Here is a 23,417-nt window from a genome sequence, read left to right on the forward strand (position 1 = left end):
TACGGATAAGGAGGGTGGTAAGAATGGAGGAAGGAAGGACTGTATAGAGGGAAAAGAGGGGTGGGAGGGGTGGGGGAAGGGAAAAAATAACAGAATGAATCAAACATTATTGCCCTATGTAAGTTTATGATTTTTAATTAAAATAAATAAATAATAAAAAAATTTATCTTGTAGGTATATTTGTATATATGGACGAAGAAATATATTTAACATATTAATACAAGAACATAAACTGAACTGCAAATGATGTAAATGTCCACTGATGAAGAGACTGAATGAATAAATTATCTATAGAACAAAACAGTACATAGTTGTAAAAATGACTACAAAATGGAGCTGGGGTTGTAGCTCAGTGGTAGAGCACTTGCCTGGCATGTGTGAGGCCCTGGGTTCAATTCTCAACACTGCACATAAATAGATAAATAAAATAAAGGTCCATGGATAACTAAAAAACAGACTACAAAAAACAGACTACAAAAGATGTCCTAGTATAAGAGGATCTACCAGATATGTTGTTAAATGAAATAAGCTACAGAAAGACTATAATGGCTTCCCTTTCATGCCAAAAAAAAAAAGGGGGGGGGGAATTACAGAGAGTTTTTTGCTTTTATATATAGACAGTAAGTATTTTTTGAAAGACACAAAAAGAAATTTATGTGCTTGCTTCTAGGAAGGAAGATGCATCTGGAAAGGAAGCAATCTTGTTTTTACTGTACATCCTTTGAAGTTTTTAAATTAGTTTTTAGATTGTGCATAAAGTTCATCACAAAAAAATTGAAATGTAAAATTCAAATAAAATGCATCAAAATAGAATAGCAAATATCCTATATTCTCCTTTAGATGAGAGAATCCTTACCTTTCTCGGCAAAATTTAAGTGAATGTAGTATGGCAGGTCTTTTTTGACGTAAATTCCATAAGTGTAAGGTGTCATCAGCCAAGGCACTCACAAGAGCTCCCTTAAAAAAAGAAGTATATTTTATATATAAATACATTTTATAAACATTAATACTACCAAACAGTTGCCAAAAAACTCTCCTTTCACAACATTTGCCAACAGATTTGCTTCTAAGAAATATTTACACCACCCAAATTCTAAACAGCAGATGTTAAGAGTACACTACATGTGTGTGTATGTACCTTAATGTTTCAACTTCAGTAAAGTATCTTATAAAACAAAAGTATAATAGTAAATAGTAGGATATATGATTAAGATTTAGTTATTTAAAATTAAGAGACTGGGTCATAAATTGGTGACTACAAAAAATATTTCTTGGACTAATAGAGCAAAATGTGTATGAAATAACCTTATTCATTCGGCTTAAGGCAAATCCTTATGACTAGATCACAATTCTATTGGAACAGTAAGGAAAACAAAAAACAGCATTTAGCATACCTTAACTTTAATGTCTGGGTGGTTGATAAATGTTTTAATTAGAAACTTAAAAATCTGATGCTATTAAATACTACTATTTATGAGAAAGAAAATAACTGACAGTATGTGAGAGTCATCCAGGTTGCTCAGTCTCACCCCAGACACAACAAATCAGAATTTCCAGAGTAAGAACCTCTGCAGATATATTTTATAAAATTTCCAGCAATGATAGTGATGTGTAAAAGAACTTACCTATCTCTAGACTAGGATTAAGACATGTAAATATTTTTTTCTCAAAGGAGAGTAATGGGTAGCTACCTTATCTGCTCTCACACTCTATGATCTCATAGTTTAGTCTTCTTTACTTGAGGATTTCAGAACTCTCCCATTATTTAAATACCTGGGCTAACTCTAATCTAATCCAAAAGTGCACTTTGATCTGCTAAAGGTTTTTTTTTACACATGCCCTTTCCAGAGTAATTACAGCCATGTCCGTTTTGGTCTTTGTCTTTTTCTGAGCTCAAGTTTAGTTTTTATGATAAATTCACCTTTTCTCTTGAACCGATTTGTCTTGTTTTGTTTAACTTTCATTGCCCTCTGTTTTTCTTTCTGCTGTCTTTACTCAAAGGCCAGTTGTTCAAGGGTTAACACTCAAATACACTAGAGAAAGAAAGAGATCTTCTCCTTTGAAGAGCCTTAAGTGGGAAAATAAATACTGGTAATGTTAGGAGTAAATCTGCCTCCATGAAAGATGCAAAAGGTCAGCTAAACCTTTGACTTCAGCATCCACCATAACAAGACTTTATTCCTAATGTTCCCAACTTCACAGGTTCTATTTTAATTTCTATTTATTATACAGACTGTATAATAAACCCTTATAGTTCTTTTGTATCCTACTGGGAAAGTTATATCGAGCAAAAAGCTGTAAAATCTTTGTCTTCTGCTAGTTTTCAAGTATATGTGTGTACACCTGTGTATTTTAAGTTGTGTCTACATGTGTGCTTCTATGTACCATGTACATGGGACCAAAAATTGGCATATAGATAAAAAGTGCTCATACAATTAAAAACTGGATCCAAATATCTTCCAGTTTGCATTATTTAAAATGGTTAAAGAGATAAAAATTATTTTAAAAGGTGTTTAAAATTACAAACCCACACATTTTTTTTCCAGGTAATCAGCCAATGAAGGCTGCTGTTTTCTATAAAACGTTTAGAGTGTAATGTCCATTCTTTTTTCAACAAAAAAGAATGGCTTAAAATGTTAACTGAACTTAGTTTTCATGGATAACCTAAGTTAAAAATGGGTAAATGAGATTTAACATAAATGGGATAAACATTATAAATGTGTTTAATTGTTGGGCAATAGAAAGAAGTTTAAGATTGCTTTGTTTCTGGGTCTTCACTAAAAGCTAGATGACTAAGGGTTAAAATTCTACTTTCATGTATGTTTTACATATAAGGATTAGAAGGAAAAAATAACCCTCAAAAGATAATAAAATACTATTGTTTTATTTGGACCCAAGGAGCCTTCAATATTCTGACTCAAACTTTAGGCCCCCTCAAGGTCACCAGTCCTGGACTTCTGACTCCAAGAATGAAGCCATCAATGAGGGGAAAGGAGACTCTGAGCCAGCTGCAGAGACTCCACTCCTCCACCTTCCCTGCATCCTTCACTATAAAATCTAAGAAAAAAACTTGTATGTGCAAGTTTGCCTGTTTTAAAGATTCCTGCCTGTCAGTCCTGGTTCTGGTGATTCTCTCTTGTCTCTGTTTTTCCTTTCTGTTACTGGCTCGTTAGGACATGGGCTATATTACATTTATCTTACCAGTAGTCTCAAGAAAACTTGGCTAAATGGGCCACCTATAGGTATAGGCCTGTTTGAGAAAAGATGTTTCACTGTAACACTATCTCACTGTTCAATGGTTTTCTGGATAATTATACAATCTTACAGTTAGAGTTTGTCCATCAGGGGTAAAGTATATAGAAGATTCTACATGTACAGATATTTATACAGTTATATGATAAGAAGTCTGAATAGTCACAACTATGATGAAGGTGCCAAAAGGCACTGCCTCTGAAATGCAAGGATGGCAGGACATCAAGAGAAACGGTTAGAGAGTTAAATCCTTTTAAGCCAGTGCTGGCAGTCCCAGCATTGTTTCTCAGCCTGGCCCCAGGCAGCTGCAGATCATCTCACTGGGGCCTCCTTCATTGAATATCCATATGCCTAAAAGAAGAAAAAAGGCCCAAAAGAAGAATCTGGGCACAACTGACAAGGGGGAACGCACTTAAAGTTGATGACATTAAAAGAAAGATAAGGGAGATAGGCCAAGCTCAAAAATATCCTGTGGTCCAACCCTGACTGCATCCTGCGGAAAAAAACATTAATAAGAGTTTTTGTATATACTAGATTGTCTGATCCTTCTCCTGGGATGAAATTTGATGTGTAAATTAAATACACAGATAACATAAGGATTGTTTTATAATGTAAATTTAAGAAAGGGTCTGAAACTAGAAAAGATAAAGGAAAGTTATAGGTATGGAAATATATGTTTTGGAATGGAAAATTTGAAGGTAAAGGAAATGTTCTTCAGGAAAGAGTGTTTTGTCTGGTAAAGTAATATTCTTGTGCAAAAGTTCAAGATGAAAGAGAGGAGAAAATTAAGTAAACAAGCTGTAGAATGTCTAAGTTATGCAAAGTTTGTAGAGAGTGAATCTCAAAGTTTGTGTGTAAATAAGTTGGCTATAATTAGCATAATCAAATTTATTTAACTTTTTTTAAGGTCAAATATTAATGTACTGATATAAACCAAAATTTAATTCTCTATGTGTTGAAGTAACAAGGGTTTCTTAAAAGAATGGTCTGGTCTTCTATCAAGTTAATTTCTTGTGTTTGTTGGGTTTTATTATTTAGGGTAACTAATGTTAAAGGGATTAAGGTTTGTACAATTCTGGTTAAAAAAACAACTGTCATTTTAGATTATTACACTATTACTATGAATTCTACATTTTTCTTAAGAGTTAAACTTGGTTAATATAAGGACATCAGTATAATTGTGAAGCCATTACTGGCTTCTTTGTATATTAGGTGTATTCATTTCCCTAAAGAATACAAGTCTTTAAACATGAGGTTTAGGAGAGCACTTTACCAAGCTAGTGTTCCCCAAACTAAAGTTCTCTGTAACAGTGGTCTCTTGTAGACTTATATAATAATAAATTTAGTTAAAACTTTACTCATGTCATTTAATATTTTGTAATTAGATAAAAATAATCTGTCATAAAGTTATAAAATTTTGTTATTTAGGTTGGGATGGGAACTTTAATGCATTTTGAAAGACAATAAGGAGAGACTGGCTTATTTAAAGGCTGACAGTATGGGATGTGAAGACATTTTGCCACTTTTCTACAAAAGGGGCTAAAAGTTCTCTAGCCTGTTTGATTCACGTTTCAGATCTATGTTAAATTATGTTAACTGATTCAACAGACTCAGGACATGATATATGAAAACTTTACAAAGTAATATTTGAGGAAGAGATAAAGGTCAGTTTCAGAAGTAAAACACCTTAACCTAAGATTTATCAAGAGGCCACGTCACCTGAATTAAGACTCTGTCTCTCACCTTAATTCCATGTTAGGATAACCACTCAAGTTCATTTGAAGAGAGTTCAAAAGATATTTGCTATAAGGATTTCTGTGATTTTAAAATAAAAAGGAAATATAATATATATAACTAAAGGTTTGGGATTACAAAATTTATATTTCTTGGTTCATAACTATTATACAAACTAAGTATGTTTTTACTCTTGTTAAAAAAAATCGCTGGTCCCTATCTTCATCATCATATTATTTATTTTGTATTTATCTCATTCCAATACTCATGTTTTCTTATTTCTCCCACAGAAGCTCCTACCTCCCAAATGACTTTACGACCTGTTCTTTCTGAACCAGGCTTTTACCACTAAACCCTCAACTGACCCAAAACATTACTAAAAGGGAAACCCAAATTGCTTGCGCCATGTCACCTGCTGTCAGCCTGAAGCAGCCAGAGCAGTCATCACCCATTTCCTCTTGCGGTAGTAAAGGTTCCCTTACTAAGAGGACAAAGGACAGGTAGCTGATTATATATAATTTTTTTTTTTTTAAAAGGAAATGGGGCAGATAGCACTCCCCATCACCAATGCTTTGACACAAAATACTTCAAGAGTCCTCCAGGATAGACTATTGATAATAAACTTAAAGCTAAGTCAAATGCCTCAGAGGCTACTGTAGTAGTCTTGGGTGATTAGATGTAAAGTCTTAAGGTCAGGCAACAATTACAGTACCATTTCGCTTATTAGTTTATTTGTGTAACACCCGTTACATACTATAGTTCCTAATGGGATTGGGAAAAGATAAATATGCATCTACTAAGAATGTGGAATCATGACAATGTTAGTTGAGATCTTTTACAACTATACAGTGACATCCAAGTCATGCAAAAAAATAAGATTCCTATGTTATCACCTGCCAGTTTTACCAAAAAGCTATTAGATAATCTGAACGGTTTCAATCTTTAAAATTTGCTAAAACATATTGCATGGCATCTCTTAGGACTTATTTCCTTCCTCTTTATTCTGTGTTGTTTTCTTGCAGTCAGCTATAAGCTCATCCAAGCCCAGTTCCAGCACTTCAGAGTAGAAATGCATTGGTTACATTTAAAAAATAAAATAGGGGAAGATGTGGAGAGCAATGACACGGATCATGTTCTCTGACTGCCTCATGGCTGTGGCTGTGCTTGCACTGGGAACATTCTACGTAAAGGTGCAGCATAAGATGCCCAGTTGCTATGGTGATGCCTTGCCTGAGGAAGCTCTATGCAAAGGCATGGAACTATTATAAGTCTTGACCTTGAGCTCAGATACCAGCTGGTGGGGATAAGTATTCTGAGCATAACAAGATAACCACGATGTCTCCCAAATGCCTCGACCTTCAAGTCTGTTTGCTTTGCAGAAATTTTCCCACAAATAACCTTTTGAAACAACCTGTATAATAAACGTGCTGTACTAGCTCTGGGTCTTTATTCTTCCATCAGAGGATGGTGTCCCATCTAGTCCCAGCTTTCTCTTTGAAAGTGTTTGTGTCTTTCTTAACTCCCCCACTGCCATAGCCCCTCATCAGTTTCTAAGATTCAGCAGTGCAGGTTGAGGCAGAGTCAGATAACTTTTATATTAATTTTAAAAGATTTGTAATCCCAATCCTTTATGTTATTATGAGAAATCTTAAAATCTCCCCCATTTAAAACAAGAGTTCCTCACAAACAGCTATCAAAATAATATATATATCAAACCATCTCCCCTAGTCCTTTCCACTGTCAAAAAACTGAGGGCTACTCTATTGCTATAACATGACAACTGGAAAGCTATCTGACATACATAAAGTACACACACTCTCCTTTTTACTAGAAAGCATCCTCTTCTCATTTTTTAACACATTTTTTAGTTGCTAATGGACCTTTATTTTATTTATTTTTATTTTTATGTGATCTGGGAATTAAACCCAGTGCCTCACACATGCTAGGCAAGTCCTTTACCACTGAGCTACAACCCCAGTCCAGACACTGAAAAAAATTATACAATTACAAATTATTATGATCATAGTTTTAATTGTTTTTATATTTTCATCTTTAGAATCTTATTTCCATGATGCCTTTCTTAAATCATGATGTGACTGCTTATCAAAATCTAGAGGTATTTAGTTATGTGTTTTCTTATATATTACAAGTTTATTCCACATATCTTAAGGATGTAGGGGGAAAACAATGTTCACAAACTACCCTCATATCTAAGGAGTTCATCAGAGCTCTTTCTGGAGCAATTTCTCTTCCTTCCTTCTATGACCAGCTTTCCTTGCCTGTTGCCACTTACCTTGAAGATCTATTCTCAGAGTTACTCATGTTTTGTTTTAAATCTGCAAGCACTGTGTTTCCTGTACTAATAAAATGTTGTTTGCTCTATGTTTTTCTATATATTATACTCTTATCAAAAAGAAAGGCATAGGGGGCTGGGATTATACCTCAGTGGTAGAACACTTGCCTAGCATGTGCAAAGCATTGGGTTCAATTCTTAGTACCACATATAAATAAATGAATAAAATAAAGATCAATATCTAAAAAAATTTTTTTAAAAGGCATTATCGATTACTTCAACAAATAAGCAGTACAACTTGAAGCAATAACCACTTTAAAATGAGAACTGGCTTTTTCCTGGTTGTATTTCATTAGGGATGGGGATGCAGCTCAGTAGAACATGGTCTAGCATGTGAGAGGTCCTGGGTTCAATCCCCAGTACCACACACACACACACACACACACACACACACACACACACACACACACACACACAAAGTCAAGGCAATCCATTAAAGTAATTCTGTTATTTATAATAGGCATATTATTTTATAAATATTTAATATAGATTTAGTTATACAACTTTATCCCTGAAATAAAATTAAATGCAGCCTCTAATTGCAACTCTATTTTGAGAAATAGTTATGCAACTCTCCATGATGATGACTAAAAATGATGAGTTACCTCCAACCCACAAGAAATTAAATTTTGTTCAAATATTTAAATGTGAATGCATGCAAAAAATCTGAAAGACCAGGTGTAGCCCAATTTCAAATATAAGTAGGAGAGATTAAAATAATTCACTAACCTCATTAATCAGGAACTGGAGCTGAATTACAGCAGCTCCACTGTCATGTTGGCAATAACATTCTACTCCCGGACGACCAAAGCTATTATTAATTCCATTAAGGAGTTTTTGATATGTGTGGGCCTTTTTCTTTTCTTTTTTTTTTTAAGAAACTGATAAGTTATAACAAACTAATAAATATTCTGATAACCTGATATTAAAATAGTACAGGGCACTTCCTGAAGTGGAGATTTAGAGAGAGGTTTATTATACATTAATTAGTATCTGTCAACAATCAGAAGTCTCACAGAATACAGTTCTAAAAGAAATAAGAAAACAGTTCCTTTTAGAAAAAAATGAAGTATTAAAGTCAGCAACATGGAAAAATAAAACAATAAATGTTAAAATATCTTACTATGTCCCAAATTCTTTTTTTTCGTCTAAAAATAATAAAAGAACCAAAAGATGGTAATTGATTATACAACAATTTTGCCTAAATCAGCAAAGAACCTTGAAAGTAATTACATGTCATTTTGGAATACTACTTTTAGAAACAATAATCTTTCAACTGTTATTTTCCATTTCTGCAGTGTCATCTTTAAGTAAGGGAAAACAAAAACAAAAAATAAAAGAGGTCCACAATTGTGTTTCCAAACGCAGCATGATATATCTATCACCAATGAATGTTCAATACTTTACAACAGGAGCAGATATTATTTCAAATTTTCATATAATAGCAAACATTTACATAACATGCTTATGTGTCACCCTGTATTATAAACAAGTTACATATATTAGCTATTTTAATCCTCATAGCCCATGGAAGAATATATTAATATTCCCTATGATAAGGAAACTGAAGTACAGAGAAATTACATAACTTGAAAGTAGAAGAGATAGAATGCAGAATACGCAATATAGATCCAACGTGTATACTTTATTTTTTCAGTGCTGGGGATCAAACATAGAGTCCTTCTCATGCTAAGCACAAACTCTACCACAGAGATAGTCCCCTAGCCTTATATTCATAATAGATAGGCTAATGAATAAAATGGAACAAAAAAGCCTATATATTCACAGAATTCCCTGTGTGCCAAGCAGTTAAATGCATTTTACCTTCATAATCTTGAAATAAGAAGATGGTCATTTTAACATGTTAATACACTAATCCAATTTTCATTACTTAATAAATATTAATAATAACCAAGAAGACAAGTATAAAAATCTTTGATGGGATTTAATAAAATTATAACTATATATATAAATTCAAATCTAGAAATACAGACATGTCATATGGTTCTGCTTAATGAAAAATTAAATTATAGCATAGATTCAATTTGTGTTTTCCCCTTTGGTTTCTAGACATTTTTCTGGGTAATATTTATTTTCAATGGATTTTTTTTTCTATTTTACACAATTAACTTCTATTTTATAAACTAACAGACTAATTGAGTATGCTTAGCTTATACTAAAACCTAGAATTATTGTTATTAGTCGTATTAATAAATTGTAGTAGTATTTGCCACACCAGTTTCTCAAATGCAACTACAGAAACTAGATTTCAAATTGCAAGTATTGGAACTATGTAAACCACACCAAATTCAAAGATAAATATCTACATGTCTGTTCACCCATTTCTTTTCTCAGGTAACAAGACAAACCCATACAGTGAGTTTAACTCTAACCTTTCCAGCTAAATTATTTTTCCACCAATTACCATATTTTATCATTCTTTTTACATGAATCAAGTTAGTTAAATCTTATCTAAGCAGATCAGGATAACTAACATAAAAATTGTGAGCTATTGTGGAGAATCACAAAAATTATACTTACTTTAATATTATCACAAAATATACATCACCTTACTAACCTTCTGATATTTGCCCATGACCATTCCTTTGTGTATGGATTCAGAGTTATTTCTCTTGAATAAAACATAGTTGTAACTACCTAAGTTTAAGATTTCTAGCTTATAAGGAACCAGTTTAGGTGTCCATCAGTGGATGAACAGATAAAAGAAAATGTGGTATATACACACAATGGAGTTTTTTTCAGTCATAAAGAAAAATGAAATTGTCATTTGCAGGAAAATGGATGAAAATTGTGAGCATTATGGAAAGCAAAATATGCCAAACTAAGGTGGTCAAGGGCCATGTTTATTTCACCTATGTGGAAGCTAGAGAGGAAAAGGAAAAAAAGGTTGGGCAGGGATCTCATGAAAACTGAAGAGTAGAGGAAAGGGACCATAGAGGGGGAGAAGTACAGGGAAAGGGAACATGCTCAGGGATGATACTGGCCATATTATATGATTATGCTGTATGCATGTATATGTAATAATAAATCCCATCATTATGTACAACTATAATGCATCATTAAAAATACAGAAAAAATAACACACCCTGTATAAGTGGGAAAAATGATTTCCAGTTTAATTTTTTAAATAGATCTTAAAAGATACTGGCCATGAAATATGAGTTCAGCATTCAGAATTATGAATATACGGTTATGAATTAAATGGGAAATTTTAAGAGGTTGACTTTCATGAAATTTTCCAAAGTACTCAGATTTTTATTTTAAAAAAAACATTTATTCTGGCATTTATATTTTCTCAGTTTACACAATATTAATTTGAATTACTTGATTGGAATACCAAACATAACAGACAAAATAGATTTATGAATAAACAAAACTTGTAAAACAAAGAATACGCAAACAGCTCTACTACTTTGGTCGTTGTAGGAAGGAGCCCAATGATCTTGAAACTTGGATTTACCCAGAAATCAGTATTTTATCCACAGAGAATGTCTGTAAGTCCAGGAAGTAAATCACATGGAAGTCAAGATAGATTTTTATATTATGGACTTAGTCTAGACAAAATTATACTTGTATATGACATAACACTGTCACTTAACTTATACCTAGGATGATACACATTTCTTACAACAAAATAAGAATCATAAGAATATAACAATATGAATTTACTGAGTATGGTGGAGCCCACCTATAATCCCAGCGGCTTGGGAGATTGAGGCAGGAGGATTTCAAGTTCAAAGCCAGCCTCAGCAAAAGCAAGGTGCTAAGCAACACAGTGTGACTCTGTCTCTAAACGAAATTCAAAATAGGGCTGGGGATGTGGCTCAGTAGCCCCTGAGTTCAATCCCTGGTACTTTCCCCACTGCCAAAAAAGGAATTTACTGCGTATCTACTAAATTTTAGGCACTGTGCCTTAAATACATAATTACATTTAATCTTCATAATAACTCTAAAAGGTAGATATTATCTGTATTTTACAAGTGATAATGCTAAAGGGTCCAATCATTAAAATGGCCCTATGAATTGGGGGAAATTTTTCATGATAAATGATGTCTTCATGATAAAAAAAGTTTAAAATTACATTTTAAAGAATAGATATTGCATGTAGTCATAAGATAGGCGAATGGGAGAACAAACTTTAGAGTACAGAGGTTTCAATCTTGGTATTATGTCAGAATTCTAGTCCCACTGCAAATGTAGTAAAATTCATATTGCCAGAGAAGATGCCTGAGTCAGTAGGTCTCTTAGTTGATTTGCTTATTTATTTTAGGTGCCACAGGAACACTGAGGCACAGTGAGAACTGAAGATCTCTAATTTCAAGTCAGTTCATATGCCAGTTCTGTCATTATCTGCTGTGATGTAAAGAGAATTATTGTAACTTTCAATTTTGTAATATTTGTAGACTTATTAGTCTAATTGCAAACTAAAGAATAAAATCACATAGAATGTACTCACCACTCACCTGATGGTAACCATTATCATTATTTATTAAAATAACAAACTCATTATATTAGCTAAAACTGTTACAGTATACGTAACTTTATAAGAAAATGTCAATTTTGAATATGTGATCATCAAACAGCATGTCACAAAACAAACATTCGTATCCTTTCACACTTATGATGATTACTGCTTCTGGTACACATGGTTCTTCCTAACATTAACATTACTGAGAATCAACATTCTTACTGGAAAATGATCAAAAACTATAAAAAAGATCTGCTTGGTATATTATTCCCATATATTATGGCTACATTCACAATTAAATGAAGAAAGAAAATGTCTTACATTAAAATGAAGATGAATCAAAAGAAGACTACACACTGAATAATGCTGTAAATGTATTTGTTAAATGAAGAAATATTATTCTGATATATGCTTTTTATTCACGTACGAATCAATTACAAGGGAAAGCTACCAATAAATCTTACCTTAGTAGCATTATCTCACCTTATAACTCTGAATTCCAATATATTCTTTTCAAAATAGTACCACCATCCTACAATAACTTTGTATCCTCAATTTTTCTACTGCTTGCCTATTCAGAACTATGACATCTACCTAATCTTATTAGTCATCTTTGTTTCTGGAAACAACCAGTTAATTTCTCTGATCCATGACACATTGCAGATACTTTTTGTACAGGTAATATTTATGGTCCTTGTCCAGACAAGTACCAATGATAATAGTCACATTTATGAAGAAGACATGCAGAAGGCAAAGTTAAAATATACTAGGAGAAGAGTCTTTGAATGGGAAAGGTTAGTTAATTGAGACACATAAACAATAGGGGAAAAGGAAACAATTATAAAAGTAAAAACAATGAAATTAGCAATTAATTAAGAACCATTAGGAAGAAGTATACAGAATGGATAAGCACAAACAAAAACCAAAGCTAGTAACACCTTTTATTTACAGTACTACACAACAATTTAAACATGCATCTAATTGCCTCAACTGACTTTTATTGTTGCTGTTATGATGGTTGACTGGTTAGTAAAGAAGGGATAAAAGAGGAATTAGAATATCCTTATATCCATCATCCACTATCATCATCATTGAGATTTAAGAAACATTTGCTATGTGTGAATAAACACAGACGTATTACTTCACAATAGGAGCTCTATGATGAGCTGTTTTTAGGAATGAGAAGACTCAGACACAAGTTTAAATGCCAAAAATGATTTGTATGTTAGTTAAGGAAGCTGGCCCCAGGTAATCTAATTTCAGAACCTACTGTGTAAATCACCAAGTCTTATTATATGAAAATGAAATGTATGTTAAGAGCTGAATTTCACATGTAAATGTCACTTCCTACCTTATTGTAAGTCCTCTTAAAATTGGAGAATGAACACAGAAGAAATAGATTTATAATCCATATTTTATATCTGAGTTGTTAAAAAAGTCAGATTAGTCTAATGCTATACAGCTAGACCAAATGTAACTTCCTAGTAGCACGTAAACATGATAAACCAATTAAATGATGCTAGAGTTTAGATGTTGAATGTTCTCCAAAAGACCATGTGTTAATAAAGGCCTCATCCCAGAGTAGCACCATTGGGAGGCGATGGGACCATTGAGAGGTGAAGCCTACTGGGAAATCCTTAGGAACTGGGAACATGCCCTTGAAGGGGACAGTGGGACCTTTGTCTCTCAGTCTTTTTTTTCATTTGTTTCCTGGCTTGTAAGATGAGAGGTCTGATCAGTCACACTCCCTGCTACTGGCCCACAGAAATGTGGCATCTGAACTTGGACTAGACCCTTCAGAATCATGAGCTAAATAAACCTTTTTTAAGTTAAATGGCTCAAGTATTTTTTTATTGTACCATGAAACTCCTATGTGGTAAACAATATGCCAATCAAAAAATGATAAAGTATACTCATTTTTCATATTAGTTCAGGGTATAATATTAAATGTTAATTTTAATAGCAAATCTATGTGTTCCATTAGGTTAAGTAAATGGAATTCTATAAGTCTAGTCCTAATTTTGAAACTACCTTCTTGCATATGCCTTCATGTCTCAATATTTTAGAGACTAGAGTCATGTGAGAGCAATAAGACTTGGCAAACAAATGGAGGCGACTGGGGTTTAGTTCAGTGGTAGAACACATGCTTAGTATTTATGTAGTTCTGGGTTCAAATCTCTGCATCAAAAAAAAAACTTAGTACATCATACATCATCTTACAAAAGATAATACAATATGTGTGTGAGACAGAGAAAGAGAAAGAGATCTGGGAGGTGGGGAGAAAGAGAAATGAGAAAGCAACCTGATTAAAAAAACTCACAGGATTAATGAAATACACTATGTTAGCAGAATAAAGAACAATCTTACCATTTCATAAAAGAAAATTCTCAACAAAATCAATCCTTTTTCATGGAAAACCACTCAATAAAACCAGAACAGTAGGAAACTTCAAAGTAATAAAGGGCATCTATAAAAAAAAGTCACAGCTAAGCTAACATCATATTTAATGGTGAAAGACTGAATCACTTATCCACTAAGATCCATCCTATAGGCTAGTTAGCTTCCAGGGTAGTATCAGGTAACAAGAACATGGTAATCTGCTCTATTTATACCCCAAGAGTTTAGAAGTATATGGCACATAGTAAAGACTCAATAAATATTTATGAATGAATGACCTTTATTAAACACTAAGAAATATGTTTCTATCTAGTCACATCTTAGGTCTAATATTAGCGCACTTTTCAGAAAAACAATGGAAAGATGTTCCATCCTGCCTTTAACAGCAGATTGATCTAAATTGTTTCTAGGACCTATTATATCTCCTTGAAATCTACATTTCTAAAATTCCATGAATCTATTTTTCTAGCCCATTCATTTTATCTTCCAATCATTTGTCAGAATGCTATTACTAGTAATAGTTCCTCTTATTGCTCATTCTAGCTTCTGGGATTTACACTATACTGTCAGCAAGGTAGAATCAAAGAGTACTAAAAGAAGCAGGCAAAGGGACCAGCCAGTGATAGGTTCTGAAAGTACAGCTCCTGGGCAAGTTTTCACAGATGTCACTACCACTATGTGTTATGAAAATGGATGACACACATATTTTGACAACCCCTGCTTTTCTGCAGAATGTGATAATACAAGAGTGGTATATACTTAGTAAATTACTAAGATTTTTAAAGATTACATATTCAGAGTGTCTGGGTTCATCAGTTCCTGTCAATTGAGAAAAAGGCAATGAAAGCAATGGCATTATTCTAATCTCTACAGAAGTGACATATCCAATTTTTTTTCAACCTAGAAATAGAAGATTCTAGTACATAAAAGTAGAAAGTAACTAGAAAACTTCTAGGCAATTTCTAAAAATAGACGTTTTTACCCTGCAAAGTTTGAAGTCTAAGGATGATTATATTTTCCACGAATTCTCAAGTGAGTAATAAGGAGGGGGCAGGGGTATGAAAAATGGTGGAATGCAACAGACATCATTACCCTATGTACATGTATGATTACATGAATGGCTTAATCTACATTGTGCTGCACAACTATAAAAATGAAAAATTGTACCCCATTTGAGTACAATGAATCAAAATAGTCTGTAAAAATAAAAAATACATTAATTAATAAATTATCCTACAGTATAATTCTATGAAGGTTACTTTGAAAAGATATTCTGTTTCCAAACCAAGGATTTTTAAGGGCAAATTGTTCCCTCCTGCCACAACCCAAGGGCATAATTTTAATCCATCGGAAACAAAAGTAGCTTCTGTTACTATTTCCTTCAGTACATTCTTATACTTTTAGCAAACTGGGTGCCTTATGCCTATTTAAGTATTCTAGTAAGCCTTCAAGGTGTTACTACTCTGAACTCCCTTATCACTCTGTAAATAAAAAGTCAGTGAATTTTTTTTTTTTTTACTTTTAATGGTGTAAGTCTTGAAGAAATTTAACCATGTGATTATTTTTAAATTACAAAGTTAAAACAGAAATACCACTGTATATGGTCAAAGAATACTATAAAATTCTTTGTGAAGTCACAGGAGGATGATGTGCTTTAGAATAGGACTAATGCTCTCATTTTGTGTGGACATAAATTACTTTAGTATCTAAAAGTTTTGATTTCATCTTCAATTTCAGTTATGAGAAATAAATTTAAAAAAGGGTAACACAGCATACATTACCTTACTTACAATCTGTTAAAAAATAAAACAATATAAAGCAGGTAGCCAGGAAAAATGTAAAGCAAAGTGATTTGTAATAACTAAACAATCTATATGTGGTATAGTTTTCTCCACTGGTAAGTGACATCTGCCTTCTTCACCTGATCAGTATGATGATCACCTGCAAGTTTAAGACTAGATTTTTCAACCTCATAATAAGACTACATGGTCATTCTGCTGCTGGTTCCCAGGCCGGCGATAAATTGCTAGCTAAGGGAAAACACAAAAACACAATCCTGGAACTAAGTTTCTTTCCAAATATTCCACACATCACAGTTTCACAGTTCTGTCTCCTAATGCAGTACAAAATCAGAACAAATCATCAGCATATTTCCTCACTCACCACAGGTCTCAAGATGGTGTAACTACTCTAAAATAATATCCTTTCTATATGCACAATAATGAACGTGTTTCTTATGTACCAATTGCCTCACCAGGAATACTGCTACCCAGACTAAAACATTTAAACCAGTATTTCTCAATTCTGGTTCTATATCACAAATATTCATAGAGATCTAAAAACAAAATATTGCAGATGTCATACCCCATGCAGACCCACTGAATCAGAATTTACAGAAAAGAAATCCAAGTACATGTTTGGCACTGTTTGTCAGCTTTGTATTGTTTTTCCTTTAAGCTCCACAAATGATTGTAATGTATGATGCACTCTGTTAAATAACACACACACATACACATACACACACACACACGTATACATACATGAGATTCATGAAATTTCTGATTTTCTTTCTTCAAAGAAAATAATCATAAATTTCACTAATATCTCCTCAAAACTCTTAATACTCAAACTTCTAATAGATACCCACTCTTGACTTAACGGAAATATGCTCAAAACCACGGTTTAGTTAAGTCTTTGCCAAAGATTAATGAAGTGAAGATCATTTCATTTTGTGTGCTGAAATACTTGCCACACAAAGCCTTTGTGAAATAATATTTAGATATCATACCCCTATTGTATAGTTTCACCTACCTAAAAAACATCAGTTTTAAAACCTCTTTTGAGGTGGGTGTGTCAGTCAACTTTTCATCCTGTGATGAAAAATCCTAACCACAGCAACCTAAAGTAGGAAAAGTTTATTTGGGGCTCATGGTTTCAGAGTTTTATTCCACAGTCAGCCAACTCCATGCTACGGGACCAAGATGAGATAGAACATAATGGTGGAAGGGCATAGTGAAGGAAAAGCTGCTCAATTAATGGTAGTCAGGAAACAGGGGAAGGAACAAGGGACAGATATAGTTCAAGGTCACACAACCAGTGGCCTACTTTCTCCGTTCATGCTCCACCTACCTACAGTTACCACTCAGTAATTCATTTAAATTACTAATCCACCAAATGGATTAATCCATTGATGAGGTTACAGCTCTACTAACTCAAACTTTTCACCTCTGAACACTGCTACACTGCCTAAAACATGAGCTCTTTGGGGGACATTTTTAGTTTCAAACCATGACATCAAGAATGGTGGCATCGGCCTGTTATTCCAGCTACCTTAGAGGCTGAGGCAGGAGGATCATTAGTTTGAGGTCAACCTGGGCAACTTAACAAGACTGTCTTCAAAATTAAAAAAAAAAAAAAAAAAGAGGAGGAAGAGGTTAAAATGATTAATGAACTGAAAGAAGATCTAAGGAATGAACTAAGGGAGAAAATGCAGAATATGATAGAGCATTTCAATAAAGAGATAGATTCTGAAAAAAAGAATCAAACAGATATCCTGAAAATAAAAACTCAATAAGTAAAAAAAATAAAAAAGAATTTAGTTGAAAGTCTCACCAACAGATTAGATCACATGGAAAATAGAATTTTAGGCACTGAAGACAAGATATATGAATTTGAAAACACAGCCAGCAATAAAAAAAAAAAAAAGAAAGAAAGTACCATTATCAGAATATATAAGAACTGGCCAATATTAAGTGATCAAGCATAAGAATCATTGGCACTGAAGAAGGATCCAAGACACAAGCTAAAGAAAACCATTCCAGTGAAATAATTTCAAAAACATTTTCCAACCCTTGTGAATGAGATAGACATCTAGATACAGGAGGCATTCAGAACCCCAAATATGAAAGATCAAACAAGAACTTCTCCATGACACATTATAATTAAAATGCCTAATATACAGAACATGAATGGAATTTGAAAAGCCTCAAGAAAAAAACATCAGGTGACATTTAGAGGCAAGCCAATCAGAATAATTTCTGACTTCTGAGTGAAGACTCTAAAAATCAGGAGGGCTTGGAACAATGTATTCCAAGTCCTGAAAAAAAAAATGCAAAACAAGAATGCTATATCTAGTACAGCTATACTTCACAAATGAAGGAGAAATAAAAATCTTCCAAGACAAGCATAAACTAAAAGAATTCATGACTACTAAGCCAGCACTACAGAAAATATTCAAAGGAATACTACACACACAAGAAGTTAAAAACAAACTTGAGAGCTCCTAATGAATGAATCTCACTAGACAAGTAGCTAAGAAAACAAATCATGATTGAATTAAACATTATAAATGAATCAAAATTGCAGGAAATAATACATAACTCTCTATAATAACACTGAACTTAAAAATTCTCAACTGTTCAATTAAGACAGGCTATCCAAATGAATTAATAAAAACTATCACTGAAGTAAATGTTGCTTGCAAAAGACAAACCTCACAGGCAAAGACAGTCAGACTCAAAGTGAAAGCATGAAAAGTGACATTCCATACAAATGGAGCCCAAAAGTTCATATTCAACAAAATTAATAAGAAACCAAGAAGGTTACTTCCTAACGGTAAAGGGAACAAACAAGGAAATGTAAGAATATTAAATATGTATGCCTCAATCACCAGTGCACCTAATTCCACAAAACAATAACTACTCAACATAAAGATTCAAAAAGATTTCAACACAATAAAAACAAGTGATTTCAACACTCACTATCACCAATACATGGGTAGTATAGATGTAAAATCAACAGACACTTTGTCCCTAAAAAATGCTATAAATCAAATCGATCCAACAGACATTGACAGAATACTTCATCTAACCACAGCTGAATATAATCTCATCTCAGCTGCTCAGGAAATTTTCTCCAAAATAGAGCATATTGTAGGTCACAATGCAAGTTGTAGCAAACACACACATACACATACCAAATTTTTAAAAAATCAATATAATTTCTTCATCTTATCAGTTCATAATGGAATTAAATTAGAAATCAACAGCAAGAAAAACTATAGAAATTATACTGACACATGGAGTTAGAACAGCATACTCTTGAACAATGATTAGGCCACAGAAGACATCAGGGGAGAAATTTTAAAATTATCACAATCAAATGAGATTAGAAATACAACATACCAAAATCTCTGGGACACAATGAAGACAGTTCTAACAGGAAAATTTGTAGCTACGAATTCTCACATTAAAAAATTAAAAGAAAAAAAAACACCTCCCTCAACAAAACACAACAACAATGAAAAAAAAAAGAAAAGAAAAGAAAGATCTCAAATAAACCTAATGGTGCATCTCAAGGTCCTAGAAAAAGGAGAACAAACAAATCAAAACCAGTAGGAGGAAGAAAATAATTAAGATATGAACTGAAGTTAATGAAGTAGAGAATTAAAAACCACAAAGGATTGAAGTAACAAAGAGCTTGTCCTCTGAAAAGATAAATAACACTCATAAAGCCTCAGTCAAACTAACCAAAAGAAAAGAGAAAAGATCCAAATTAACAAAATTAAAGGTAAAAAGGGAGAAATCACAACAGACATCACTAAAATCCAGAGAATCACCAGGATTTTTGTTTTTTGAATACTTATATTCCAATAAATTGGAAAATCTAGAAGATGCAGACAAATTTCTGGACACACAGAAACTCTAAACAGAACAATAAGAAGCAATGAGATCAGAGGAGTAATAAAGTCTTCCAACAAAGAAAAGCACAGGACCAGATGGATTCTCAGATGAATTCTACCAGACATTTAAAGAAATACTAAAAACAATTCTCTTCAAATTATTTCATGAAATAGAAGAGGGGGGGGGGGGCACTACCAAATGCATTCTATGAAGCCATGTTCACCCTGAAACCAAAACCAGATAAAGATGCATCAAGAAACGAAATCTATAGACCAACAGACTTGATGACCATAGATGCAGCAATCCTTAATTAAAAATTAGAGAACTATATTCAACAACACATTAAGAAGACTCTATATAATGATCAAGTTGGTCTCATTCAATGAAGGCAAGAATGATTCACCATTCATAAATGAATAAACATAATTCATCACATAAATAGAATTAAGGATAAAAATGAAATGATCATCTCACTAGATGTAGAAAAAGTCTGTGGTAAAATCCTGCACTCATTTCCATTAAAAACACGGGAGAAACTAGGGATAGAAGGAATTAACACCATAAAGGCAATATATGACAAACCCAAAGCCAACACCATATTGAATGTGGAAAAAAAAAAAAAACTGAAAGCATTTTCTATAAAATCACAAACAAAACAAGAATATTCACTCTCACCACTAACATTTAAACCAGTACTTCAAATTTTGAACACAGCAATTAAACAAGAGTAGGATGTAAAAGGGATATAAAAATGAAAGGAAATCAAACTATCACTGTTTGCAAATGACATGACCCTAAAGTCAGAAGATCCAAAAAATTCCACCAGAAGACTACTACAGCTCATAAACTTATTGAATTATCAGGATACAAAATCAACAGAGCTCTTCTATACACAAATAACAAGTCTGATAAAAAATAAATAAATCAGTAAAATAATTCAAATCACAGTAGTCTCAAATAAAATGCCTAGGAATAAATCTTATCAAAGAGCTGAAAGACCTCTCCAATAAAAATTAAGGAAACTGAGAAAAGAAAAAGAAGCAGAATCTAGAAGTTGGAAAGACTCCCATTAAAAACTTGTTAAAACAAAAATTGATGAAATTTGTTACCAGCTGATCTGTCTTGCAAGAAATATTTTTTAGCGTTCTTTAGAGAGAAAGAAAATCATATAGGTCATAAGTTCAGATCTATATAAAGCAAGGAAGAGCATCAGAGAAGGAATAAATAGAGATTAAATAAAAACTTTTTTATATTTCTTACTGTTAACTGATATAACAGGTAATAGTTTGTTCAAATTAATATATGCTTGCATATATATTCACTATGTATGTTTACGTATAAGTAAAGTAAGTGATAGCGATGATAGAAGGAATGGGAAAGAAGCATAATACCTCTGAAGCAGTACAGAAGTGGTGACAATGGATATCCTTACCTTTTACTGATTTTATAGGAAATGCTCTTAATTTTATCCTATGAGACATGATGTTGGCTTTCTGGGCTCAATGGTTAATTATGCTAAGTCTCTATAATGTCTTTCAGAACTTATTTTATGTGGCCAGCATAACTCCCATATCAAAACCAGACAAAAGACATTATAAGAACACTATTAACCAATACAAATGCAACAATTATCGATAAAATTTTAGCAAACTGCATCCAACAATGTATGGAAAGAATCATACAGCACGACCAAATGAAATTTATACCAGGTATGTAAGACTGGTCTAACACTTAAAAGTCAACTAATGTGTCCTATTACATCAATAAGCTAAGCCAGGTATAGTGGTATGTACCTGTAATCATAATTACCTCAGGAGGCTAAGACAGGTAGATTACAAGTCCAAGAACTACCTGGGCAACTTTGCAAGAACCTGTCTCCGAAATTAAAAAATATATATTTCAAAGGGTTTTGAGTGAAGCTCAGTGGTAGAGCTTTTGCCTAGCATGTGTGAGGGCTCTGGTTTCATCCACATATTGCAAAACGAAAAACAAACAAAAAACCCTCACATCCTAATATCAACAGAAAAAGAAAAACCATTTTGACAAAATCCAACACTCATTTCCAAAGAAAAATTCTAGTAGTCTAGGAATACACAGGAAGATGATAAACTCAACTTTAAAAGAACATTTACAAAAAACCAACCACTAACATTCAATGATGAGAAACTTTATTCTAAAGTTCATCTGGAGACGCAAAAGATCCCAAAAGAAGAGCAAAAGTGATCTGATACTATCCAACTTCAATATTAAACATAAGGCTACAGTAATCATGACAGTATAGAATTGGTGAAAGCCAATAGATCAATGAATCAGACAAAAGATATGAAAATAGGGCCACATAAATACAGTCTAATGATCTTTGAGAAAGTAGTAAAGCAATACAATGGTGAAAAGATGTTCTTTTCAACAGTGAGGGAACAACTAAAAACACCAGCATGCTAAATAAATCTGAACACAAATCTTTCCCCTTCACAAAAATTAACTCAAAATGGATCACAGACCTAAGATGTAAAAAGCAAACCTAAAAACTCCTCCAAGATAACAAAGCAGAAAATCTATATGACCTTTGATTTCGTGATGACTTCTTAGATGTAACACAAAAGACTCAATACATAAAAGAAAAAACTGATAAGATGAACTTCATTAAAATTAAAAACTTCTGCTCTCCAAAAAGCACTGACAAGAAAACAAAAAGACATATCTAATACAGAACTGTGTGCAAAGTACACAAAAGACTTTTAGAACTCAACAATAAGCAAACAACTCAATTTAAAAAGTGGGTCAAAGACATTCACACATACCTCACCTAAAAGGATACCTGCAAGTAGTCAGGCACATGCCTGTAACCCAAGCTACTTGAGGCCTGCAATGGCAGGAGGCTGAGGCAAGAGAATCGTAAGTTTGAGGCCAATCTGAAAAATGAGTGAGACCCTATCTCAAAATAAAAAAGGGTTGGAGGTGTAGCTCAGTGGTAGAACACTTGCCTAGTCTGTGTGAGGCCCTATGTTCAGTCCTCAGCATAGAAAGAAAAAAGGAAAGAAAAAGAGAAGATAAAGAGGTAGCAAATAAACACAGAAATCTGCAGACAGCCACTTTGGAAAACAGTTCAGGAGTTTTCTTATAAAACTAAAACATACTCTTACCATTAACCATGTTCTTGGTATTTATCTAAAGAAAGTGAAAACATATCCACATAAAAACCTGCACATGGATGTTTACAGAAGTTTTATTCACAACTACAAGACTTGAAAGCAAACAAGAAGTCTTTCAAATAATAAATGGATAAATAAAAAGTGGCACATCAAAACAATGGAATATTATTCAATATTAAAAAGAAATGAGCTATCAAGCTATGAACAGATATGGAAGAAACTTAAAGGTATATTACTAAGTGAAAGAAGCCAAACTGAAAAGGATATACTGGCTGATTCCAATTATATGACATTCTAGAAATGGCAAAACTATAAAGACAGTAAAAGGGTCACTATTGCCAAGGTCTACGGGACAGAAG

At 33.1% G+C, this 23,417-nt stretch overlaps 1 protein-coding gene across 3 annotated transcripts in view; it reads right to left on the minus strand.

Annotated features, from left to right (window-relative positions):
- Positions 1-23,417, minus strand: part of STXBP5 (syntaxin binding protein 5) — a 176,335-nt gene that overhangs the window by 139,889 nt on the left and 13,029 nt on the right. For all 3 annotated transcript variants that reach the window (XM_079146831.1, XM_079146830.1, XM_079146832.1), the window contains exons 3-4: positions 8,069-8,150; positions 857-957 (exon numbers count right to left, since the gene is read on the minus strand). In XM_079146831.1, the coding sequence (XP_079002957.1) occupies positions 857-957; positions 8,069-8,150 (183 nt within the window). The remainder of the gene's footprint in view (positions 1-856; positions 958-8,068; positions 8,151-23,417) is intronic.

This window comes from Sciurus vulgaris, assembly GCF_902686455.1.
Source record: "Sciurus vulgaris genome assembly, chromosome: 7".
NCBI lineage: Eukaryota > Metazoa > Chordata > Mammalia > Rodentia > Sciuridae > Sciurus > Sciurus vulgaris.